The sequence below is a fragment of the Oculina patagonica genome, chromosome 6 (assembly GCF_052425735.1).
Source record: "Oculina patagonica isolate OP01 chromosome 6, crgOcupat, whole genome shotgun sequence".
Classification (NCBI taxonomy): domain Eukaryota; kingdom Metazoa; phylum Cnidaria; class Anthozoa; order Scleractinia; family Oculinidae; genus Oculina; species Oculina patagonica.
The window spans coordinates 4,205,129-4,232,643 of record NC_135763.1 but is presented as its reverse complement, the minus strand read 5'-3'; the positions used below and the strand labels follow the sequence as shown (position 1 = coordinate 4,232,643).

The following is a 27,515-nucleotide window of genomic DNA, read 5'->3' as shown; positions in this document are numbered from 1 at the left end:
TCTTGAAGAATTCTCCAACAATAAAAAACAAGATTTAATTTTATCTAGGCAATAACCCAGGCAGGGAAGGTTACTCTGGTTTAATTTGTCGAAAAAAGTCAGGTACCAAAATACACAGAACATCTCTATAAAATTCGTGAATTACAGTGAAACGTTCAAGGAGACCCTGATCAGGTCAAAAGCCAGGTCACTAAGCAGTTTATGGGTAAGGTCACTCTTCAACGTGGCCTTTGAAGGTGTTATTTTCCATGCGGTCCAAGATATCTCCGTACACTTTCGTCATCTAAAGTCAGAAAGGTATAATAGATTTTCAATAATGAACACGACGTTGATTGTCTAGGTTCCCCCAATGTAGAGCGACAAACTAAAATACAACGATACAAGCTGACAATATCTCAATAGTTTTCAATTTAATGGTTAGGTAGATGTTATAATAACTATAAATAAAGAAGTGAAAAAATTTGTCAATGGTCAACGCGGAATTGTACCTTGTGTTGATAGTTGCACTTGAATGTGGACAAATGGTGAAGCAGCCTCATGGCCAATGCGCACCACTTCTCTCCTGCCTCGTGTCTGCTAGAACTAGAAAAAGTGGAAAAAAGTAGAATGAAACGGATAGTACAAAACATTGTAGGAACAAAAAAGGTGAATCTCGAGCCCCTCTCATATTAAGCGAAGAATTTCTGGTTGTTATTGTCCAGTTCAACTCAGTGGAGAATAAGTAACGGGTGAAACCGTCCGTGAGCCCGTGGTATTTATTTATTTATTTATTTTATTTTGAGTTCTGACTGGTTTATTACACTCTCTGTTTCATAAGTGATTGCCACTACGACTACCTTCAGTTTAGAAAACAGTCACTGCCAGGAACCACTGTTTAATTAAGTTGAGGACATATCTTCTCCCCGAAACATGAAGATCCTACCTGAATAGGTTTATTCCGCAGTTCCACGCTTTTGTCATCAGCCACAAGATTTGAATCTCAGGATAGCTGCCCTGGATTTGAAACAGTTTTATAAAAGTGATGTGGTATGATTCAAGGCACCCGAAGTGTTTCTGATTCTTGTAAACGTTTCTGATTCTTGTTACCTAACCAGAACAATCGCGAGCAATCACGAGCTCGTCTCGAAGCTCGTCAGCTGGTCTGTGTAGGCTCAGTTAATTCTCTAGAGGAAACGAGATTACGACTACGCCATTCCCTCGACATCTTTATTTACCGGTACTTCGCTTTTTGAGTGCTTATTCAAGTATAACTCAACTCTCACACACTTTCTTTCAGTTTAATTTGAACTTGCGAACTCCTCGAAGCTAGGCGACGAAGTAGAACTGGACTAAATTCCAACAAAAACATAACACTTCATCCCCGAAGTGGATTATGGCTTTGCTTTGTGAAGCTGTTATATTTTGCATTTTGACTTCGTTTTCCGTTTTGTTGCAGAACAGCCTGACATAAACAAGTTGTTTTGGCAAACTATCTTGAAGTCAATCCTGTAACAAATAGGGGTAGGGTGGAAGGAGAGACTCGACAAAACTTTTCACCCTTTTGTAACTTTCGGTTCAACCCACTGATTTCTGAAATCGTCTGGCAATTTTAAGTGCATATGAAAGATTGATTTAATATTAGAAAACGCCGATCATAACTAATCGTTATCCAGATGTCGCTTTGATTTTTAGTTTAATGCCTAGTATATTCCTGTACTTGAGTGTCGGACAGACAACAGTGTTTACCTTTGCTCGATTCTCAATGATTTCGCAAATGTCTTGGTAAACAGCTAAAGCCTCTTCCTTGCTTTCGGCATCGCTGCTACTACCACTACTCAATGCGTGGTGTACAAGGCTGTGGAAAGCTTTGCTGTGCAAGAATAAAACAAAAAAAATCGTACTTTCTTTTACATTACAATCTAAACAAAAAAAATCATCATATTTAGAATCTGCCTGTAACACAATTGAAGGGAAGTTGTTTTCTCTGACATGCTAGAAGTAATGGCATCGAGGGCAAGAAAGGCAACACAGTAAGAACAGGGGATAGGCGAGTTACAAGAACACAGGACAGTGACAGGAAACCCGTGGTATGCAGCTACCTCAATTTAGTAAAGTCAATCACGTCCATGGCAAGATGTTTCTTGATAGCAACTCTCAAAGCTCTCATGCTAATTTCTCTGTTGTAAGCAGGAGGTTCAACTGCGAGAGCTAAATATATATAAACACAAGAAAATGGGAAACAATTTGACTTATGTTTAAAGTGGACATCATTACGTGTTACAAATAATAATAATAATAATAACGAATATTTAAACAGGATGGCCCTTCAGTACATGAGTACTGTTATCAAAGGGGTCCTGTAAAAAGAAAAATATATAACAATATAAAAATAAAAACATCATATAAAAAGAAAAAAAGTTTAAAAGTTAAAAATCTTATTAATTTATGCTTATGTAACCTATTAAAATGATTCGTTAAAGACTGCCTAAATAAAACCCTACTGCTAGTTTGTCTAGTTTTTAAAGGAGAAGAATTAAAAATATTTGCACCAAAGAAATAAAAACTTTTTCGTGCAAAGTCAAGTTTCACTTTAGGTAGAACAACAGTGGCTCCACAGTTCCTCGTATCACAATTATGAGTTAAAAAATTTAAAAAGTTTTTAAAAGGGGTGCAAACGTTGCCTCGTAGGCAGTCAAAAACAAAATTACAGACTTTTCTCATTAGAGTGTTCTCGACTGTGGGTAGGCGGAGTTCACAAGTAAGACATTTAGTACTTGGCAGAATGGTCCTGTGACTGCGTTGTTCCAAGTCTCTGATTTTGCGCTTAAGTGTTTCTGACCAACCAAGTTTACTTTGGCCACAGTAAGTGAAAATGGGCATTATCATTGTCTTGTAGATTCGTTCAGCGCTTAAGACATCAATGTTAGAGCTGATTCGACGTAATTAGTTCACTCTCCCAGCTGCTTTTTTGTACGTTTTGTAAATGTGCGTGTCAAGATTCAGTGTGGGGTCTAGACGAACGCCGAGGTACGGAGGCATCCGTTTACCGACAAGTTTAGGAAATTAATTTAAAATGAAATCTAGAAGCGATGAAAGGGTCTTGTTAAACGTTTGATAGTAGTTTCTTGACACAAGCACGAAATTTCTAACAGCTGAGGGTCTGGGTACAGTGTCAGGCCGTCAGCAAAAAATGGGCCATTTCTCTGTTGTTACACCTTTCTCAATTACATATTCCTGTCCTGTCCTGTTTTTGCTGCTACAAGTTAACCGCCACGCTCACGAAGAACTGTCAGATATGCAAGCTACGTCTTTACAAATGACAAGTTATAACAGATGTCTTCGTGACGCCCAGTGGTCTGATATAATGACAAAATCGTGCAAACATCAACAAAAACAAAAATTAATGTGATGAGAGCAGTAACTGCCAAAACACGAACCATATAGCATTTGTCTCACAGCTACTTTTTAGATATATAAATGACAGGCCTTTACTTAGCATGAAGCGCTTTGAATGGAGGCTTATCTATCACAGGAGCCCACCAGTGGTTTTCTAATCTGACCATCTCGATACTGGACTATTGGGTTACCACGGCTTTTTCGTTAGTTCTCAGTAGAACAAAAAAATGAAGTACAACAATGTACAGTACACGTTGCTCACCTGCAAGGGTTTCAAAGGTGCCAGCATCAGCGTGTGGCAGAGCTTCCGCAGTGTCCAGACACAAAGACAGGTCTGAATCGCCCAGTTGCGCTTTCGCCTCGAACTCATACAAAGTCAACAGTACTACTGACTCATCTGAAAAGGAAATTAAAGATTTTTTTTTATTCGGCAGGTCTAAACAAGGCGCGTTCTGACTCGGTCACCCTGTTGATGGGTTCCCTGTTTTCTGTTTTTCCCGCCGTTCGGGTCACGTGACCCTGTTGTCGTGCTATCGTGCATGCTATGGCGTAGTTGTAAGTACCTGTTTACGCTGTTAGTATAATTTGCGTTTCACTCGAAGTAACGACACTTGTGACTTGTTAAAGATCTGGAGGAGTTGGTAAACTTGAGTCAGTAAACTAGCTATAGAGTGAATTTTGGTCTTGTATGTCGAACAAACCAAGGGATTTGGCCCTTACACTTCCAACAAAATATATCGGGGAGAGAAACATCTTTATCGCGAAAATGAGAGACGGGTGAATGTGAGTCAGAAGCCCTTATCTCTACCAAAGCTGCTCATCATCTTGGCCCAGTAAATCATCTGAAGCACAAAAAAGTGTTAAGGCTACCTTTCTGGCTGCTGCACAACCCTCCAATTCCTATCTTCTTACGTAGATCACGGCAAGCTTCGACATGTTCTAGACACTGTCTCAACAGCTTATTCTGCAGAAAATAAGATATGTTACTATCTTTGACATTAAATTACTTTATTTAAACACAGACATTTCGACATGTTCTAGACACTGTCTCAACAGCTTATTCTGCAGAAAATAAGATATGTAACTATCTTTGACATTAAATTACTTTATTTAAACACAGAAAAAACATCAGTAAAAGAAAGATTTATAATACTGTTTTACGTTTTTTGACATGTGAGTTCCCGTTAAGGAGTAAAAGTCATTGCTTCCCTTTCTAAAGCTAGCAAGGGTTAATAGCTGACCAAAATGGAGTCGAAAGTAGAAGCAAAGTAAACAACAAGACTTGCGTTGACTTGCGTTATGTGACAAAACGATGAAAAATCTGCATCCACTTGTCGAGTGCACGCACATTCAGACCAAACGAACTCCTCGAGTCCGTTTGGTCACGACGGGCAAGATGACGTCGCGCGTGCTATTTAAACATACCCAATACGCTCGCCGCACCTAGCTCGATGAATCGCTTTATGTCTTGGCATAAATACTAATAGCCAGCCTATAAAAAGATTTCGATTTGAATGCAATCACTCGAGTTTTTCTCCTTTTTAGTTTAAAACAAAACCAACCTTTTCTTCTCCATCATTCTGTTCTCTTGCTGCTTGAACCGCTGCAGCAGCTGCCATAACGAGGCAATTCTTTTGACGAATTAAGTTGGACGATTCCATGGGACACAAACATGAAAACTAAACAACAGAAATCATCACACTCAGGAGGTAACGACTACATTACTAACGTTCATAACGATGATTTTGGGATAAGTCGCACATTTTTATGTAAGTTAGATTGCGTCCGGAGCATAATGTTACTTTGCAATTACTAGCATTCTAACCGGTTTGTTAAAAGTATAAATGTGACGCATTTATCTTAACTACTGGTTTTAAAATAAGTCATCTAGATCTTTAAGATAATATCATACCCAAATGGTCGGGATGCGGAGAGCACACAAATATTAATTTTCAAAAACAATTTAAAACGACTTTTTTCAGTTTTAAAGGCATATTTCGATTGATCTTTCCATTATCGCCAGTTATAACAGTTTGCAAAGTGATGGAAGAACCATCAAAACAAGTGTTTTAAACTAATAAAAGTCGCTTTGTTTTTGAAACTACAAAATACCTTATAACAAAGTAGAAAAAGACCTTGCATGTCTTGACTACAATCAGTACTTTCTAAAGCCAGATTCCAAGCTGAAAATAATATGTACGTTGTCATATATTTCGTAGTATTAACTGTTTGGCATCAGGTGTCAGTATTCGACCTTGGTAGTAAGAAAAGGAATGTCTCATTTAAGAGTAGTAAGGCTATTTCAAACAAACAATTATCAAGTGCTGTAAAAGTTGAAAGAAATTTTACTGGTATCACAAGCTCACCAATTTTCATAAACCACGTGGCCTCTGTCTGCACATTAGAGTCACCTACTTGCTGCATCTGATTTAAGCGATCCAGAGCTGACAAAAAAGTACAAAACAAATTGATAGTGAGTGTTGCGCATGCCAGTAATGATAGACTGAATAATGTCAAGTATTACCAGTGCAAGACAATGTTAGAGCACCCTTATTACTTATTATTGCCTACAATTAACAAGAATGATTGTTCAGTTGTTGAGCAATGTTGTTTCAAAGAGTTAAGACTTACCGATCCGTAGGTAACGAAGAAAACTGCTACACTCGGCTTTTCTGTGGGAGCAACAAAACACGATCTCTTTTCAAGTCTATTTTGGGCAACAAACATATTTCGCCAAGTGAAGGTTAGAGTGTTTTTATTTCTACCGTTGTAAAACTTAAACCAGAGTAATTACAGTACCAGCTATGCCAAAAAAGTGAGATGGCTCCGCTTAATCAGGACTCGAAACAGAAACATGTAGCCTGTGGTCAAATGCGAGAAAACTTGGCTTACTCCTTTCAGTGAAAACCCTACCTGTGCCCTACCTTAAAAGAGTTTAAGCCTGTAGCTAAACATAAAAAGCACTGCTTATTATATATACGATACCTTCAAAGCCTAAAAAGTAGAATGCATTGCCAAGTATCAATGATTGATCATTCAATTTACCTTTTTTCTGAATCTGTGGACTGCGTTGTTAGTTTCAACCTTGTCAAACACCTAATTTTAAAAACATTCACGATATGATGAGAGGTAATGAATTAATTCAAATATACTAGCAAGCTTGCGTTCTCTAGCGAAAAGGCAAATCTAAAGTCCTTGCTTCAGAATCAGTCTTCAAATCTCACAAAAACAAAATAAATATATGCTCTGAGTTTCAAGACTAATATCCAACACAGAAGCCAGAATAAGGTGTGGTGTTCAGTTGATAAAATAACAGACGAACATATACAACTGAGGCAACCGTGGACGCAGCGTGGCCGAGTGGTTTAGGGCGCTGGTGTTGTAATCCGCAAGTCCCGGGTTCAAAGCCTCCACCCTGCCACTAGCTGGATTTCTTCTTTAATCTTGGTCATCCCGAGTTCAAGTCCTCAGTCACGCTTTGTATATAGCCAACTGTTCTGCCTCCTGCTAGTTGGGATTTACTTGTTTCCTCTGTTTCGGTGGCATGCCTGTAAACTAGCTATCTCGAAAAGTTATGAAGCTAAGTCCATGACCACTATGAACAACATTTACATTGACCGGCCAAGGACACGCTAAGTACGTTATCAACTAATAACGGTATTTTTCATGGCCTTTTTGACCTAAAACCAAGCTATAGCCAAGAGCAATTGCTGCAGATTTTCCAAGAAAATTATTTTTGAGTAAAAAACACTTCACAATTAGAGTAGTGTACCTTAGTGACGTTAGAACCTGTTGATTATCACTGCTTGTTGCTACAACTTTTTCCAGGGCACTGACGGCTACTTTGTGGTTCTTTTGCTAAAGGCAATAACACAAGTCATTGTGAAGGCTTATACGAGGTACCGTGTACAAGCACGGTTTGGCTTTATATAAATTCTAATTGCAAATAATAAAGCTACTATACAGAACCATTACATAATTAACCTCTTATTTGTTTGACTGCGGCAACTCGAAGCAACCACCTCCGGAGAGTACAAACTGGACTGAGGTTAGCTGAAAAAAGTAAAGCCTTTGTTCGAGCTAGTATTTTTACTCCCCTGGATGAGATACTAGTCCATCAGTCACAGGGTTATCCCCAGCGGTTAACTCGCCGGTATCTATTTAGACACCTGGGTTGAGAGAGGCATCGTGAGAGTAAAGCGTCTTGCCGACGAACACAACGCAATAGTCCCGGTTACGACTCGAACCCTGACCACTCGACCCGGAGTCCAGCGCACTAACCATTAGACCACTACACCTACGCTGGAATTAATTATTATAACCCCTCGAAGAGTTCATGATTCCCTTTCTGCAATCAAAACAAAGGCAAACACTCGTGCGTATTATGAAAGTTGTCTTGTAGGCATGGCACCATCAAGACACCCCCTGTCGCATAGCAAAGTGTTACCGGAAACTTTGGTCCATTGTTAATATTGACAATTTAGGATTCTTTCTTTGTCCGGAAACTTTAATCCATTGTTCATGTTGACGATTTAGGATTCTTTTTTTGTCCGAGAGCTTTAGTCCATTGTTCATATTGACGATTTAAGATTCTTTCTTTGTTGTTTTTCAGGAAAATGCTTTTACAAGCATACCTCTAGAGCCAACTGTGCAGCAACACATATCAGGCCATGAGCATCTGTTTCTGTGACGTTTTTGTCTTGCCTTGCGCCAACCTCGCTCATCTTTGTCATTGCATCTACCGCTACGAGAAAAAAGGAAAGACAGACTAACTCATGCATTCGTTTTACTGTTTTCATACAGTCATTACAGAAGCGATTTACTAACCAATGTCATCCTCTCCTTCTATCAGAGCAATTTTGAACTTGTAGAAGTATATGACCGGACTTTCCGGGTCACTTTTCTCCGCATCTATTATAGCTTCTTTGGCCTAAACAATAAACAACAAATAGGCAATGAAACGACTCGTACAAGATACGCAGCAAAAGGCGGAGAAAGACTGCGAAATAAAAAAGCGCCTTTGCTTTGCTCAACTAGTTTTCGCTGTTTTTGTTGTAAGGTAAAAGGATAGCTGTTGTTTTAACAGTGACGCAGAAATATTTAATGAAATCTTCCCTAGTAGCATTGATACTATCCACAAAAAACTGCCGCACTTTTCCCATTACGTGTTGAATTAGCTAGAGAAGAACTGACCGGTTTTACGGTAAGTAAGAGCAGTTTTGCAAACAGTGAAGGAACTGATCGGTTCGTCGACCAGACTTGAAAATATAGTAAATGGCTCCACAAACCTTCTCATAATCCTGAAGATTCATATAACAAGAACATTTGTTCCTCTGCAACAAAAAAGAGAAGACGCACTAAAAACATTTATGCTTACGTTCCACACTACATTGTTCTATACTACATTGTAACTTTGAACCTGCTTACCAATAGTACAGTACCAAACAAAAAAACATTTCTGTCACTTATCCATACACACAGTCAAACGATTCTATATTCTTAGACACTTCTTTACTAAGGACATATTCTCTAGCACCAGCCTGAAATAAACCTACCACACTCTACAAAACTTGATATTATTTATTGCCTGTGTGACGCTTGAACTATTTCTGACTAAAAGCAACGACACTCTTTTGTCGCTTTTACAAGAATTTACCGAAAACAGCACTACAGCAACCGAATGAAATTCACAGATTACAGCAGCTGTGATTGTCAATCTTGTCCACTGGTTTCAAAAGCCACCGTTTACAAAATATCAATTCCACCACCAACCTGAAGTTTTCCAATATTCTTTCCATTTGTCTCTTTTGAAGAAAACATACTCAGCGAGTAATTGTACCAATTTAAGGCTTCTTTGTAGTCTTTTGCCTGGGGAGAAATTACGCATCATGTTGAGCTAGTAAAGCCTTTATTTTTACATGGTTCCTCAAAATAGGCGCTGATACTCTGATAAGAAAATAAGATATCTCAGTTCATCTCTTTGTTTCAGCTGGAGTACATAGACAATTTTGCGCGAGAATTAAAATTATTTCATGGATTTTAATACAGTCAAGCCTGACGTGGGGACGCATTACTGACAACTGTTTAATAAGTACACTTTTTTTAACTGTTTTTTACTACGGACACTTTCTCTGATCCCTACTGTGTCTGTATTAACGAGGTTCGATGAATTATCAGCCACTAACCTCGTAAGCAGCCGCAGCTTTTTCCCATAAAAGAATATGGAATCTTTGACACATCTCAGAATCAAGAGATCTTCCTATCTGGTCTGAGAAACAAAACAAATCGCATTTCACAATAAAAGGTAATATCCAAACACTTTTACATTTACTCCTGTCAGTCTACGAGGCAAATTAAAGAAGTTATATTTCTCTTTTCCGTTTTGACACAGTTTGTCTCATATACTATGTGAATGACTTATTTCTTTAGGCTCTTCATGCAGCAAAGGGCATCAACAATTGAAAGCTTTGCTATCGAACTCTGTCAGTTGCTGCCGCCTTCCAGTGTTCCAGTTGATGTTAGCTCTCTTAAACTCCTCCTCAGTTGACCTTCTCCAGGACTTGCCAGGTCTTCCCACCTTTTTTAATCCTGCGGATTCCAATTCAACTCTGCTTTGTTGTTAAAGATTACTAAAGTTTGCGTGTCTGCAGCAATTCAGTTCACACTGAGATGACAAGCAAGTAGCATAGGACGTCTTTAATGGTTCCGTTTTTCAAGAAACTCTGACCAAGATGTAAAGTATAACAATAACTTACCAACAATACAGTTTTCAATAAGCTCTTTTGCAGCTTCATCCTGCTTGTTTTTCAGCAACAGTTCCTTCCAAGATGAGGATAACAAAATTACTCTCAAAGATACGCTAATCATTCAAAGGAATCTAGAGATTTCTGACATTAATAAGACTCATTGTATTGTGCATTACAACTTGTGATGTTTAAAAATCCTTGGAAATAATCATTTTGTTTATAGATAGTAGGGCCGTGAGTTTAATGTTTGTATTTTTACCACCGTTTCGATCGTCAAGGAAGATGTAAAATTTATCTTGGCATTTGCTAGCTTGGCTAAAATACCAGTTAATATAAGAAAGGAAAAGGCATTTTTAAACTGCAAGCCTTTAAATTTTTTCATAGAAAGAACGGAATAGTTGAGTTTCAGTAGAAACAAAAACAAATTGAACAAAACATTAAATATATACGTCCGCAGAATTCAGGATTGCACATGTTTATACTGACTTGTATAGTAGGGAACGATAAGGTGAGGTGAGGTTAGTGAGGATTAGGTACAACGTAAAGTAAGTTATGGTATGGTTAAAAATCAACCAATCAGCTTAGTAATACAAAATATATGTACACCAAAAAGAAACTTACTAAGTGCTCTAGTTGAATTTTGTAAAGGTCAGGAGAATTTTTGAAACGAGATGCTAGAGTTTTCAAGCAATCAAAAGCCAACTCTGTCCTGCAGGTTAAAAAGGAAAATAATAAGCAATTACATATATACAGGTAATGAACGTTTATTCGTTTGTCTCACGATAGAATCGCTTTGAGATGTTGATCGCGACGTAAGAAGGCCGTTTGAGTCCCTTATAACTGACGTGTCGAGAAAGGGAATGCTGTTTTCTTTCTCGGTTTCCATGGTAAAACGAAAAGTGGGCTGTTGGTTATTAAGACGAGATTTTTTTGAACTTCGAGCAATGCAAGAGGCCAGCGGTCAAAAATCCCATAAGAACTTGCGCGCGCATTTCACTTTCGATCAGAACGCGCGTCCATGTTGTTCGATGAGAAGGGAGAGCGGTTTTGTGATGTTTTTGTTGAAAGTGGGCGAGTTATGAACGATTTTATTCGAAGTTTTACTCGGTTACGTCGGGAGGAAGATCTGGGAAGCTTCGACGAAGCTTTAGAAGCGGTGAGTCCAGTGTATTTGTACCGTATTTTCGGTTCTAAGCAGTATGGCCTGTAGGCGAAGGAAATTGTGTCTGTCGGCAGATTTTTAATCGTTCGTTTAGATCGGATTTTGAGATTGGATTTCCAGAAATAATGACGTTTACAAATGTTTATTGTAAGCTAGGAATGTTTGTTGTTTTACAATTAAATAATGAACAGTTGTTTACATATATTCTTTGTCTTGTCTTTGATCTTATATTCGAAGTTGAGCACTGTAAAATTCATGTAGCTTTGGCTTGCTTGTATGGCGGGAAAGACACGCCGGCTGCCAACCATTTTCCCGCCTTAGCCGGCGCCGGCCGGCTACCTGAGAACGGAAACTTTTTTTGCAACTTCGCAAAAGGCAAAGCTGTTGATAGTTACAATCTCAGCTCGTTTGTTTTCATTCAAAGTTATTTGCAAGTGTCAGTTTCATACGGTAATTTTTTGGAATTGTATTTGTTCGAAATTTATTGGCAATTTTTCCGCTTTCTATTTGTTGTGAATTTTGCCGTTTAATTCCCGAGTAGCGTTTTTGTTGGGTTCTGTTTTTAGTAGCCAAGTATTTGCTTTCTAATTTTTGTATTCATTGGATTTTTCTTGGCTGGTTGTTTTTGGCCAGTTCCATAGTTTGGAAATTTACACCCGAGTAGATTATTTAAGAGTGCGTTTTGTCACGTAATTGTTTGTTTATTAGTTTCTCGAGTGTAGTTTTGTCGGGTCTTATTTGAGAATTTTTGTGTCAGGCTTGCTGTTTTATTACAGGTTCTAATCTTAGTTTCTGCAAATTTACACCAGTAGATTTTTTTGAGTACTTGTTTTGTCAAGTAATTCTAAAATTAGTGAAGTTTGTTCCTTATAATTTTTCTATTGCAATTGTAACCTTTTTTTGAATAATTTGGGACTTTTGAGTGGGTTTTTTAAAAATATTTTATCGAGGTCTTATAACTAGGATTGTAAATTGGGTATTATTTTTTGTAATTTATTATTATCTTCAGGGACTCACTGAAAACCGCCAATGGCGAGTGAGCTCCCTGGCTAAATATTTCCTGAGTGGTGTTTTCACCTCGAGTCAGTTTTAGTAGTCTAGTATTTGAGAGTTTTAGGCTTTTTGTTTTGTTATAGCTAGTTTCATTTATCACAGCACTTGTTTGTCAAGAATTTATTAACTTCCGTCAATTCAGTTCAAAATCGTGCTGAGATTGTACTATGTCTTCAGTAACTTGCATAAACTGTTTAAAAAATGTCACAAAAAGTGAATCTCGTCCCATCAAGGATAATAAGAACAAAACCATTGGAAGAACTTGCCAGGAATGCAGGAATGACACAAGTCGCTTGAGATGTTCGGCATCAAAATGCAAAACACCCCAGTATAAGATAAAACATTTAAAGTCTGTGCCACAGTCAGTGGGTGAATTGCCCACTGACATACGAAATGCCTTGGTACAAAACGAGTTTGACAGTGTGGCCTTGTCTGCAAACTTAAGGTGCTGTGCAGCATGTTACGTTAGGCTCCACAGGTTATCAAGCAGCAACAAAAACAGCACTCAGAACAGCATTTTATCACCAAGCAGTTCGGTGAAAACTGATTCAGTTGGACGACCTCCATCGTCTTTTGCAAATGCATCGAAACGAACGAAGCGAAGAATTAAGAAAAAACTCAAAATGTGCACAAGACAAAAAATGAATGAACTGAAAGCAGATGTCGAGAAGATGGGTGCCTCCTATGAAGAAATTTGCAAGGAGATTCTGGAAGAGGAATTTGAAAAGGAACAGCAGGTAGTTTTAAAAAATGCTTCCAGTAAATGATCTATTGGCTGTTTTGAGGTTGAGCAAGGGACCAGGTAGAGTTTTATATTCAATTAAATTGAGAAATAATCATCACAACAAAGGTCATGTTAAAATTAGTAACTTTTTCAAGGCCTGAGCTTTCAAATAGTTATGACTGTATCAAAATCCAAGAGTTAGGAAGGGTTTCGGGGAGGGTCATACATTGTTAGAGAGGATTGTAAGGATGCTGATCCATATTTGAAAGGTTGGAACTTGATATATATTCAACTAAAAATGTGATAATGTGTTTCTTATTCAATTGAATGAATAACTCTACCCAGCCCCCAGCTGCTCGCCTCACTTCAAATGCCTCGTATCTGGGATTAAAGCCCCTGTAAAATGTTCATTTTGCATTGGAACACTCCGCTAATAGATATCTTGCAAAACAAGAGACAAAACAGCTTGCTGACAACAAATAAGTCAAGAATGGAATACCGCACAGACTTGAGACTTAGACAAGTTATTTCTATATTAAATTTTATTACATCCATTTTGAAATCACTGGTGATCCTTGCAATCTGATTGGATCTCAGCAGTGCGATTTATTCACAAATAATTATTTGCACCACTTTGTGCTCTAAATTGCATCTCTACTGCAGCCAATGAGAAAGGAACAATTTTAAAAACCTGTTACTGGATCAATATTTAGCATTTTATACTGACTAAAATCCTGTATTTGCGAGATTAAATTGTGCGATTTCAAAAAGGTTGTAATAAAGTGGTAATTGAACTTCGTGTTGTCCAAATTGCATTCCACGCAGTTCAATTATCATTATTAATTTTCTGTTTCATTTCAAATTCGACTTTTTTCGTTCAGTGGATTCCATTTTATTGTTTCTTGTCATGGCAGTGAAAACCAAGATTATGATTTAGACTGGTAGAGCTTTCGAACTTGAAAAGTACATGGAAGCATTTTACTTGTAGTATCTCCTTGAAACTTAAAAATAATTCAACATTTTATGCAGGATAAAAAGAAGCATGGAAATGCTAACATTGTGGAAGGATTAGCACTCAGTTATTCCAGAGAGAAGCCTGGAAGCCCCAAACGAGTTGAACTTTTAAGCTGTGTTGCACAACAGTATACAAATAAGGAACTTAAGGAGATTTTTAAATATACAAACAGTCGAGGAGAAGAGGTATTTTGCACTGACTACGAGATAACAAAAGCTAGACTTCATAGCAAGGTGTGCGGTCCAGGAGCTTCAGTGCCTAAAGTGAATCGGAGACCTTGTCAGAAACTTCCACCAGAAACCATAGCTTTTGTGCTGGAATTTATTCACCATCCTGACAGTGTGGAATACTCGTCGTACAAAACTGCCTCCTGTGAAGGGAAACAAAAGTCATGGGTTAGTGAATTGTTAGGAGGTGGAAATCAACCTGTCCTGTGGTTGAAACAAAACAAATCTGCATTATACGATCGTTACAAACAAGAATGTCAACAGTTAAAGATCAAAGCCATCAGTTTCAGCACATTTTTTAAGGGCATTTCTGCAGGTAATTTTAAAATCATGGCAGAAAAAGCAGGCCTATGTAACATTTGCACGGAGCTTGGGGCTGAGAATTTCATTCAACTGGGCCAACTGTTAACCCAACTGGGAGAAACTTTGCGGAGCAATCAGAAACCGGATACAACTCCAGCCTTAATAACTAGAGCTAAGACATTGAAAGGTTACCTGCTGTCCGAATTTCAAGCTAATTTGAGAACCCACAGCAACTGTGCAACCCACTGCGCTAGCCTTTGGCTGTCTGACAATCCGCCATGTGGTAGCATCATGGACCACCAAGAAACGTGCCACAGCTGCCTACAAATCTTTCACATAATAAGGGATCTGAAAGAAATTTGCAACACAGTTAATGACCCAAACGTGGTGGACCAAATTACCCAAATAGAAAAAAACTTAAACAGTTACATAGGGCATATTATCAGAGGCAAGTATCAGAGGGAGCAGTTTTTAATAGACATAAACAAGCTGGTCCCAGGCGAAGCAGTTATGGTTGCTGACTATATGATGAAACTTCTTTTCCAAAAACTATTTGAACCTCAGAAAGATTGGTTTGCAAAAAAGGGGTATCGCTACACGGTTCAATGTTCTTTTTCAAAAGAGAAGACTCCGGAGAAGTATTTACAGAATTCCACGACATATACAGTGAATCAGATGACAAACAGAATTGGTATTTTTCAGCCACTTGTTTAGAAGAGTCCATAAGGAATTTTAAAAAACTTCACCCCGAAATCACTAACATAATTTTGTGGACCGACAATGGGGCACATTATAAAAACACATCACTTGTGCTGTGGTTGCCAAATATATTTTTGCATACAGGAGTATACGTCTCTAGTTTTCGAAATTTTGAGCCCCAGAAAGGGAAGACGAAGCTGGATGGGCACTATGCCACGTTAAAGTTTTCTCTGAAACGATACAGAAGAGAAGGGAACGATGTGGTCTCAGGGGAACAAATTGAAAAAGGAACGAATGGACGGCTAAGGGGAACACATGTCTATGGTGTCAACATTGATAGGTTAAAGGAACCAGAATCAGCAAAGACAATGAATGGGATCACAGAATATTCAGATTTTGAGTATATTTATGGCAATGACAACAAGCTGAAACAGATTACTGCACGAAATCAAACAAGGCTGTCTGAAACAAAAACATACGAATGTTTGAAACTAAGAAAGCTCTGGGGGCATTTAGAATGCGAAAGCACAGGAGCAACCAGTAACTTTTCACTTGAAAAGGCAATTACTGTTAAAGATTTGCCACAGAGGCAAACTACGACTGCTAAAAAAAAGGAAGACACTGGCAGTTCTAGGCCAACAAGCATCATCACTAATGTACCTGATCGTGGAGGTAACACTTGTATAGACTGTGGCAAGTCTTTCCTGCGCAAAGGAAATCTGCAAAAACACCAAGGTTCTTGTGGAAAAGCTACACCTAAAACAAATACAAACAATAATCTAGTCACAGATATAGTTGCTGAAATAAAAAGCACACAGCCACAACCGGTCAGTTCAACATGTGAACTCAGCAAAGATGAGAAGGCCTGGCTCTATGCAATCCCTGGAAAGGCAGACAAATGTAACCGCCCTGCCAGAACAAACAAGCGCTTCAGTGAACAACAGAAACAAATCATGATTGAATGCTATATGAAGGGTGTCGATGACAGAAACAAGCGTTATACGGCTGCAATGTGCCAAGAAGAAATGGTACGGAAACTCGGGGAACAAAACAAGTTAAAGGAGAGCCAAATAAAGAGCTTTTGGTCTCGATATCACCATCGGTGATGCAATTTTATCTATAATATATAATCATTTGTGATACAAATAGTGTTAGTTGGATCTAAACATTGTATTTTTCTTGATTACACAACATGAGTGTGTTGTTATGTGACCGTATAGCCCATGCACTGAGCGCTTTTTACATCAAAACTACTAAGAAAATTTCCATGTCAGGGTCTTTCACATCAGTGGATACAAAAAAAAGTATGACCCTGTTCGGGGGCTGCAAGATGATTTTGGCGAGATACAAACGATTTGAAATTTAAATCGGTCACATAATAAAATGCTCATTGCCCCCGGGGGGGGGGGGGTACTACGGATTTCAAGTGACAGGGATGATCGAATGGAGGCGAAAATCAAACTAAAAAAAAAATCCCCCAGGCTTCCAACAAAACCCCCCAAAAAGCCCTAGACCAAAAATTGACCCCCCAAAAAATTCCATGCAGAATTTCCAAGCCTTAAACATTTCCAGAAAGGACACAAGTTTGTTTGTACTATATTCGCAGAACTATGCGGCCAGGATACGCGGGCACTACCACAGATCTTCAGATTGTTTTAATACCCCCCAAAAATCCCTACTTAAATCAAACCACCCCCCAGAATACTTGCGAAAACTTTCCTACCCAAAAAAATCCCGGAATCGAAAATTTAAATCCCCCCCCCCCCGAAAAAAAAGCTTCGATCGTCCCCATCACTTGGAATCTGGAGTACCCCCCTGGGTTGTTGACTAAGCTGTATTTAGTCTGTATGCCATGACCTCTAGCCAAAATGTGTTCCATCCAGGCCTCCCACTAGTCAATAAGTAGTTGTTATCATAACACTATGTGATCCTGCAAGAACATTTTCAAGCTGACATGAAGGATTGTCACAAACCCTGAAATTATAGCATCTTGAGAATCATTATATTTCTGAGATATTAGTGAACCTGTGACAATGATTTTGTTTGTCAGTATTTTGAGGACACAGGTCCTTAGCATGATGTTTTGCCACTTTAGAATCGCACTTTCTACGTTTCCAATAGAATATAGTGATTGTACCTTAATTTGTTTGAATTTTAAATCCGAAAATATCTTTGAGGAGCGAGGGTCAATAAACAGTATAGGATTGAGAGTGAGTCAAAAGGATCCCTTAAATCATAAGAGAACTATACTGACTTGAAGGGAAATTATACCAATAATTACATAGTTTTAAACAATTTTTCACGCTCACTGGAGGTTTATTATGACATACTGTTAAAAAAAATGTTTCATACATTTAAATTAGTGTGTTTACAGACCCTCTATATTCTCTTACAATCGGCAAAAATAAAAACAGTGAGAGAGTAACGAGTGCAAACCCAAGGGGTGGGGGTTGGTTGAGGAATCGCTCAGCTAAAAGGTCTAGGATAGGCTATTAATTTAGAAAAGATGTTGAAAAGAAAGAAAACACAGCTCACAGATTGATAGCTAATAAACAATGCTGCATATTATGCCAATCTATAAATTTATTTTTTTCTTTTTGTTTTCTTTCTTTTTCTTTTCCTTTGCCAATCTTTCTTCTAGCTCCATTCTTCTCTTCAATTCCTCTTCCTGTTGTTTTTCGATCTCTTCGGGGGTTCTGAAATATAATGCAATTGTAGGAAAAGAAAACTTAAATTCTCTTCTTGCAAGATTTGATTGATTAGGATGAAATTCAGATTTGAAAAAAAAAATACCTCTCTACTTTTTCCGGAAAAACAACACCTTGCACCTTGTAACTTCCCGTCTGCATTTTTCGGCGCTTAAGCATTATTGCATTGGCACTATAATGTCACAGCATTTAAGTGAAATTAGTATTTTTTATGGTTTAACTTAAGAAATACGATAAACTGTAGTACTCCAAATGAAACGCTTGCAAATTCTATACTACCTGAGTGGGAACTTCGGCCGTTTTGCAGACATGTTGGCGACACAACAATAGCAAAAGCCGGATGGCTTGCGTCGCGCTGCGCGCCAACTTTGCCGCGCTTTCCGTGACGGTCACCAGCTCAGGAAAAAGGCGGGAATTTTGATGTTTAAAACAAGGAAAAAGAATTTCTGATCAAAGGAAAGTTTTACCTCAAACCCAAACAAATACTGACCTATAAGAAACCGCAAATAAATGGCATTTACAAAACCGACAGATCGATTAAGTTGTCATTCCAAGTGGACAAGTACTCAGTAACAGTGTTTAAAATGAAATAGCTTTATATTTCTGATAAAGAATGGAAATGATGTGACCTGGCCATAACGGTTTCACAAAACCATAAAATATCGACGTCCAAATACAAAGCGTGCAAGCGAAATATTTTCAGCTTGGCATCGACGCGTCGAAAAAGAATCTTGGCACGTGAAAGAATTTTTCGATCGCAGCAGCTATCGAATTTCAATATAAACAAACCAAGCTCGCGCATTTTCAAATTGCAATCGTATAACCGGTTCAAAACGAAATCATATCAACTTAAACAGCACTAGCAAGCTTATTCTTTAAAGGACTGATTTGTAATGATAACTGTCTGGTACACAACGCAAATAATCAAGGATGAAGCGTTGAACACGTTGCTTCATTATTCAATTTAGAGGCAATTATTTCCGTTGCGAAAGAAGCGTAATTGCTGAGCAAAAGTCACAGTTCCAAGAACATTATGTCGTACAAAGTAAAATCACTATATATGAAGTTCGAAATGACAGTATGTTCATTAACTCAGTACTTACCAGAAGAAAGCTGATCCTTGTTGAACGGCCAATGTTTTATTGTTGACATTGCGTTAGCCTACAAGTTTGAGTTGAAGAAAAAACGGGTGTCGGTAAAACGCCGACTCGGGGTCGGGGTCGGGGTCGAGGTCGGGGTCGGGGTCGGGGTCGGAGTCGGGGTCGGGGTCGGGGTCGGGGTCGGGGTCGGGGTCGGGGTCGGGGTCGGGGTTGGGGTCGGGGTCGGGGTCGGGGTCAATTTTTTTAATTTTTCTTTTTAAAATCACCGATTCAGAAAAAAAGATTACAAAGTTTATATCAGCGTGTGGGAAAATTTTGAGTCGGAAAAAGCTTTTCCTTCACAAAATAGCCGGGAATTTTGATCCTTATAAGTTGAAAAGTATAAAAGAAGAAATTTGTGGTCAAACAGGCGACAGGTGAAATTCTCTAACAGCTTGGCGGATAGAATTTGCTGCTGAATTCTTTCTGAGCGCTATCTCCTCGCCAACATAGCATGAACTTTTTAAGGTTTAAATCAAATTGTTCATGCGTTTGTGTAGCAAGAGAAAATTAATTCATGTTTTTATTGTTAAAATAACGCCGCCTTTCGTATCCAAAAAATATTTATAAGGAAGCAGAATTGTTTTGTTTAGACAGCGAAGCTCGCATTAAAATGTCTCCCAATCTTTAAGTTTCTAAATTCCGTTATTGTTTTAAATAAAAGTGGAGGTATCTAGCCATTTTTCCAATTTGCGTGACCGAAATGCGGAAAGACATATTAATTAAAATTGATCTTAGTAAATGTAGCTAAATGTACACATCGTTTTCGACGCAGATGGTGAGTTGTATCCTGCCCGCCTTTCGTCGCTCCCGCTTACTACACACACCATACAATCTTCGCTTGCTGTTCAAATTCGATCCAGTTCACAAATGAAGCAATTCACGTCTGTGCAAAATTTTAAAAAGCTGGCTGTATGTTTCGATTGTTGAGGAATTTTCCTGACTGAAACATGTTACAACAAACTGCCCGACATGCGAGTTTCTCTGTCGAAACAAACCGCTCTACTTCTTTGAAAATACTTCTTTTAATATGAAGGGCAGCTTTAATTTTTATTGCTCAAAAACATATACAATTTATTTCATGCCTAAAACAGTTCATGTCCATTAAATTTTACTACAAAAATCTGCCGCGCATGTTTAAAAGTAAACAGATTTAGAATATTCTGTTTATCCCTAATTTGTTTCAGTGGGACTGAAGACCAAAGAGCCTCTCAAAACAACATCTATTGTTTAAGTTCCTATGAATCACAAGGTGGTCCTGTTTTATTGATCAACAAAATGCAAAATGAACAAAGAACGGCTAAAATTGAGGTTATGCTGACGAGGAAGTATTACACCCGCTTTCAGTGTTAGGTGCATAGCGGTTTGTTAAAACAAACAACACGGATCGAAATCCGCTAATCACAGCCCACCAGCATGACCTTTTGACCTTTTGGGTGAAACCAACAAGGGTATCCATCGCTTTTGATTGGCTCCAGTTCAAACAGCACGTCGAAAGATGCTGTCGAAAGATGATGTCGAAAGACGGACGTAGAAAGATAACTATGCACGTAACATTAAAAGCGAGTGTAAAGGATCAAGATTTGCGGCGAATTTCCACACGCTAATATAAACTTTGTATTATTTTTTTTCTGAATCAAAAAAAAAATTAAAAAAATTGACCCCGACCCCGGCCCCGACCCCGACCCCGAGTCGGCGTTTTACCGACACCCAGAAAAAACAACCGGTTCAAATATATTTGACTTGAAGAATGTTAGTATCGAGTGTAATATGTATAAAATAAATTGCCTTAGGTGGGTAATCCTCAGTACAACAAGGTTTTAAGAGAATATTCTCTGAAAAGAAATATAAATAATATTTATTTCGCACGCGGGGATCGATTTGTGATCAACAAATCCATGGGAATCCCAAGAATGCTATTGTGCTTGTGTTCAAGAATTCTAAAGGTGAAACAGAACCATTTAAGGCTAAACCTCTATTCTAACAATGTTCTTATAAATAAAGTTCATAAAAATGCAGGGTAGAATCGCAAATTTCCCTCAAGGATCGAGGATATCACAAGGGAATGAGTATGCTAGCGAAAAAAAATCTACACTGCACTAAAAATCAATTCCTCTGTCATAATATTCCCGTAATATTGCAATCGGTGCTTCAAACTGTTCCTTCAAATGGATTTCTGTGTTAGGAAGGGTTGTTTCTAAACGAAAGAACTAATTACTTTTACAGGTAAAATATTACATGTACCTTTTATTACTGGATTCTCCATGCTGTTATTGAAAGTTGACCGGCCGGATCAGTCACACTTCTCCAAGAACAGACCGCGTTAAATGCATATCACGACGTTTTATAGTCCTTTATCTAATTTCTATCGGGGCCAAATATCAGTTTACATACTTGGAGTTTCTTCTACCAAAGTAATTGCTTCATATCCGTTCGTTCAGATGGGTAAAAAGCGAAGAGAAAGGAGAAAAGCGAACTCTCCATTCCTCCGGACGCGAAACACACGTGAATGCCGACGAGTGACGAATGGCATCATGGGAATTTTGGCCGCGCGTTGCTCGAAGTTCAAAAAAATCTCGTCTTAAGATGTTGTAAAAACATCTTAGATAGCGGAATTGAAATTCCTGAAGCATGAATACCTACGATCAGAAAGCATAACAGCCGTTCAACTACAAAGCGGACCTCTGAGGGAACATCATCTGTTAGTCGGAATAATACTGAGGATCGAAATGCACCAATCACAGCGACCCAACGTGCATAAATAGCGACGCGTAAACAATCGACCTCATCGCCTGATGAAGACTAGCAGTATTGCAGTCGAAACGTCGCGATCAACATCTCAAAGCGAATCTAGATCTATCGTGAGACAAACGAATAAACGTTCATTACCTATCTTGCACCACGATGAACAATATTCACATCTTTAATACACAAAAACAATTCATCACATTTGAAACGAGTCTCTACGTCTACCTCGTTCCCAGAGCTTTTCCCTTGGTAATTTGGAACGTTCCAAATTACCAAGGGAAAAGTCCTGGGAACGAGGTTGTCTCCACGTAGCTCAATGGATAGAGCGTTTACCAAGTAGCTCCAAGTGTTGTTTTGGAGGTCATGGGGTTCGAATCCCGACGGGGTCCCGGATCAGTTTTTCGTTGTCTCACGCTCGTGACATTCAGTATAAATATTACATCTTTTTCATTTCATTACCGGAAAAATATTTCTCAAAAATATTTCTTTCCTTATTTATCACGATAAGTAATAAGTATGATATTGTGATTCTGCTCCACATGATCCACTCTCTAATCTGGTTAGAAATAGACCTTTTTCGCTTGGGCGTTTTGTTGCCCCATAACAGACCATGTGATGATACTCTTGAGAATTCTTGCTTTCAAATTTTCAAATAGTCGCGTGTATATGAATGAATCAATTTTATGTGGATAAAGGGAACATCGCGTGGTCTGTAATGGGAAAACAAACCACCCAAGCGAAAAAGGGCTATTGATTTACCTTTTGTATTGTATGGCCAGATTTACCGCACACAGTCCAAGGTCCACCTTCAAATCAGGATGCTGTAGTGTTTCTTCAAAGGCTAAATAAATAACACTTATTCATCTAAAAGCTTGCGAATCTTCTGAAGTCTCTTTTTGAACACGCAATTCGTCCCCGCTCAAAAGACGTCTGATAGGTCAACCCGAAAAAACTTCACATTGATCACGTAACATCACAGAGATCAACTCAGTGTCTCTGATTGGTCGATACTTCCTCGCCAAAATTTAAAACGAAAGGAGACAATGCACGGATCTGTCAACAACGTAATCAGTAACTGAGAAACTTTAGTTTTCGGGTCGAATCTCAGATGTCTCGCGAGCGTGCAAGAATAGAAATGAGCACGTGAAAAAAATACGTCTGCTTACTTAGCTGGTAAACAAACAAAATGACAAATCACCGAAGATAACAAGACGAAACAGTTGTTCTTTTTCAGCAGAATACCTGATTGCAATCTGGAGGATGGAAACGTTTCATCTCCATTACCCATGATAACTAGTTTAGCCTTTAGGTAAAGACCGGCTGGATGCCCGTACTCCTACAGAAATAAAAATCAGCATATATATCAATAAGTCAGAGAAAATTTTTAAAAACGTTTCGCAATCAACACAAGAAAGTGTATGAATACTTACAGAGTTTGCAAGATCTGCAAATGAACAAAATGACGGAAAGAAAGTTAACTTTCTTTAAATTGTTACCTAGAAAATCATAATGCAAAACAATATTCTAAAGTACTGTACTGGTATCACAGATATCATGCATGTCGTAAAATGTACTCAACACTAAGAAAAGTGGAACCTCTTATGGCGACAGCCTACTGAAGATTTGTATAGCAAGTACTGTATCTTTACCTACCAACTGCATTAAGAGCTAACTGCCAGTTTTGCTTAGGGTCCCAGTCGAGGTATGCATTAGCCATAAGACGCAGAGTAGTTGCTTGCTGTAAGCAAGAGAGTAATTTCTTTAATTAAATTACATTATATCGAGCGGTTTTCACTTGAGTGTCGAAAGTAAATTGCGTTTGCTTTGGTTTTGCATTACTGCGCTTAGTGATTGGCTTAAAAATTCTCGCGCCACTTTCTCAGCCAATCAGGAGTAAAACCAAAACCAATCGTGACTAGCTCGCGCACGTTTTCCTGCGCTTCGTGCCAGCTACATGTATTTGCTTTGAGTTTTGATTGGTTCACTGGATTGTCTGTGTCCTTTGTGATTGGCCAGAGTAATTACTTTGGTTTTGGTTTTACGACACTCAATTAAAAACTGCTCTAACTTAAATGTAATTGTATCAATGAAAAGAATCATTGTTAAATTAGCGAGAAAGGTATGTACAGGTATGTCTTTACAGGGTTTTCATTTCCTGCGCAAAATTTTCTCACTTCCTTTTTTGTTTTACGACACCCAGTGAAAAAGAGATCCTAAAAAATATTTTTCTCTTTCTCAATTACAACATTAAAATCAATAAACTGAGTTGAGGTATTGTCTTTATACTGCCATTTTTTTAAAAAAGTTATTTGATTAGCAGCTAGGCTCCCCTGTATTTACAAACAAAAAAGTTATATGTTAAAACTACGCAAAGGAAACATGCTATTCTACTTAGTATTTAATAACTATGCACATACCTGTCTCTTGGCTCCAAAAGGGCTATTGCCTTTTCTAAGATCATAACTTTCCCTACACAAAAATTGTTATTTTCAAAGTTAGATGAGGTATCGGCAGTCAGCTCTCCATAGCTAACGTGGTAGTTAACGGTCACTGTACCGTAGGTAGTCAATGCATCCTGTTATCTGGTAATGTTTAAAAGGACAGTAAATCTGCAACACGTTCTTTTCGGAAATGTTGCCTACCTGAGCCAGGCTATACAATTTTCATATTCTTCTCTGTAGTACGTATCAACGCCAAAGTTGTAGCACAGTTCTGCCAGGGTAACGCTCTTAGAAAATGAAAAAAAAAAAACCCGATGTGATTTCTGGGGTGGACTCGTTAAAATAATTCATTGCAAAAACGTACTTTATCAGTCACGAACAGATTGTTTTACCTCTTTGGCAGGAAGTCTCGCCAAGAATTCTTTAGCCTTGGTTACATACAATTTTGCTTCATCTTTATTATTCAATGAGAAGCCCTGTTTGCAAAAACAGAATATTCAATCCGTGAATATGCAGTTCTTCGCCAAAGAAAAGCACTGAATGTCTTTGTACCAAGTGTGATAATTGTTCGGTTTCATCAGTGAGCACGCCCTTCCTCAATATAAGTCCTTATACCATTATTATTGTAAACACTATTTATCCCAAGCTCTTGAACACTCCTTCAAAGTTTTGAATCTTCTTTCCGTTAATCCCCTTTCCTGTTCCCAAATGCACATGAACAGAAAAAATGCATTATCAACTTATTCGTGAAAAAAAATTGCATAATCAACTTAATTATTCGTCTGGGTGATGTTATGTGAAATACTCTCCTAGGAAAACAGTTATAGAGATGAGCAACGTTTAAAAACTGTTTTCAGAAATAAGAGGAATGCAATTCATTTGTTGAAACATTTTCTGTCTACATGAGAGTAGATCATACTCACTGCTTCAGCCCTATAGCAGAAGGCTCTAAACATGTACCGCTCACTTTCTGCAATCTGTTTGGATTGCTCTGCTGTTGATGAATCTTGTTCACTTCTTGATGACCACATCTTTTGCAAACCGCTCCAACACTACGATTTGAAGTTAAGCATGAGAGTAATCTTTGATTATTGGGCCAAAAAACTGCCAAAATCAAATGGCGCAAATTGATTGTATAATTCTTGAACTTGCCTCAGATCCTAGGGCAAGAGATTCTTCTGCCATGGCTGGATTCTGACAGTCTGAAAGAAACAATAATGTAGACTGTAATGAAAAAGAGGAAATAGTCCTACCACATGCAAAAATTACATTACTGAATTGAAAACCTTTAATCTAAGGCATTTTTTTTATTTTGCGGAATAACTTACCAAGCCAAGCTCTCCCTGTTTTAGTTGTCATCTAAACAGAAAAGGTAGAGCTCTAAATGTTAGTGTCTCAATTTTTAACTCATAGGAATGTGCTATATTGTTATTAACTTGTTTTCTTTAGATTTCGTAACCCTTCAAATACCAACCGGTACTTTAAGTCTTTACTAGGGAATATACTTATCCAAAAATTCATTTAATGCTAATGTCAACTTGCTGCTTGGCTCCGCTTGACCCTATGGCTATTTCAGGCAGCCAGTACTCTAATATTAGTTCAAATATTTTCTAATAATATTGTTGTTGTTTTTTAAGGCGAGAAAGGGTACATTTAAGATTGTTTTTGTTGTTGTTGTTAGTCGAACATTTGTATGGAGCTGTGATGACTTTGGAATTCAAGTATTACAGATCCATTCATTTTTACAATTTAACTACTGTATTGTAGAACGTACATCATCTTTAAACCATTGAAACATATAAACCTGATATTCCTAGAGATTAAAGGACATTACTTACCACTAATTGCTTCCTGTAGGTGACTTCACTTGTTTCAGTAGCATTAGCCAAAAATGACAGCTTACATGCTGCATGCCGCACTGAGATGAAGAATAGATAAAAACAATAAATATTAGTAATTAAACAGTTTTATTTGGTGTTTGTTTAAACAAAGTTCCCTGTTTGATACATCTGTAAGTTTTCGTAATATGCTGCTACCACTTTTAAATTGTTGCCTACGAAAGCGTATTACTCGACAATGATTAAGTGACTGATAAAATTTTTAATGCTACTTTTACTTTATTGGTGGCTCGCCATACTCTAATCCTTTTAAGGTTCCCCTCCACCCCTCTCTTTTATTAAGGCTCCCCCTCTCTCCCTAACACAAACTATGAACAGGAATACAACCGTTTGGGGTAACTACATATTTATTACTCCATATTTTTATTTTAAGCTACTACTTTCGTGGAGAACAGAACTAACATCAAATAAAAGAGTTTTATATCTAATTTTATAAATTTTGCCAATTCAGCAGTTGATTCATGATTTGAAATACGCCTTCCTCCCTAAAGTAAGCCCGCTTTTAGCTTAGATATCTAAGCTTAATTTACAACTTCCAAGCATAAATATATTTTTATAATACTTACTACTTGGGTAATAAAAGGAACTATAAAAGATATTCTTACATCTTGCGTTGTAAGTTGTACCAGTTTGTCCACCACCAGTCTTCATTGCCACGGCAATATTCCACAATGTGACAGCACAGCTGTGAATCTGAATTAACGCTGCATTATTTTCAGTTCTATCAAACGTCAGTTGATGCATTCTGTTAGCCAGGTTAGCTATACGATCAGCAAGAGCTGTGACCCTCTCCTCATTGCTCTGATTTTGACGCAAGTCTTTGACAAGAGCTGTTTACAAATAAAAAAAATTAGATCAATGCGAAGCTAGTGCGCTGGTTCAATTTATAAAGCTTAGGCTGTAGCACATTGAATTGTCCTATAGCTGAGTTAATATTGGAAGATATATCATTGGACAAAACAAGTAAGAAAAAACAAGCGAAGGAATATTTCGTCGTTTTGAGCCTACCTTGCAACAAAGTTGAAGCTTTTCCGATGTCATCTACGCTATCCTGGTTCATGTTGTCAGAAATACACGCCGTTTACTCAAAATACATGTCTCTTGCTCTTACTAGCCGGACGACTTTAAAGTTTAGAATATTCTACACAGAAAGCATGCAAAATCCAAAAGTAGCTAGAGAAAAAGCTATCCGATCGCTAAAATATTTTTGCCTGAACTTTATGAATCAGCGGGCGGAAGCCAGGCCAAAGAAATGGCGGGAAAGTCGGTGCACACAC

The 27,515-nt window shown here is 38.1% G+C and overlaps 1 protein-coding gene across 1 annotated transcript; it reads right to left on the bottom strand.

Annotated features, from left to right (window-relative positions):
• Positions 1-65: 65 nt before the first annotated feature.
• Positions 66-27,398, bottom strand: LOC144657737 (testis-expressed protein 11-like). Its single transcript, XM_078518081.1, has 33 exons — positions 27,247-27,398; positions 26,844-27,068; positions 26,179-26,258; positions 25,669-25,699; positions 25,493-25,542; positions 25,264-25,392; positions 24,733-24,816; positions 24,542-24,627; positions 24,317-24,368; positions 23,553-23,637; positions 23,330-23,343; positions 23,142-23,235; positions 22,659-22,740; positions 10,743-10,830; positions 10,131-10,194; positions 9,561-9,643; positions 9,148-9,243; positions 8,664-8,708; positions 8,203-8,305; positions 8,010-8,119; positions 7,148-7,233; positions 6,421-6,471; positions 6,007-6,047; positions 5,742-5,819; positions 5,488-5,558; positions 4,938-5,054; positions 4,246-4,339; positions 3,638-3,772; positions 2,079-2,187; positions 1,726-1,849; positions 923-993; positions 489-582; positions 66-283 (listed from the first exon to the last, which is right to left on the bottom strand). The coding sequence occupies exons 1-33, from the start codon at positions 27,296-27,298 to the stop codon at positions 212-214; spliced, it is 2,796 nt and encodes a 931-aa protein (XP_078374207.1). The 5' UTR covers positions 27,299-27,398; the 3' UTR covers positions 66-211.
• Positions 27,399-27,515: the final 117 nt, after the last annotated feature.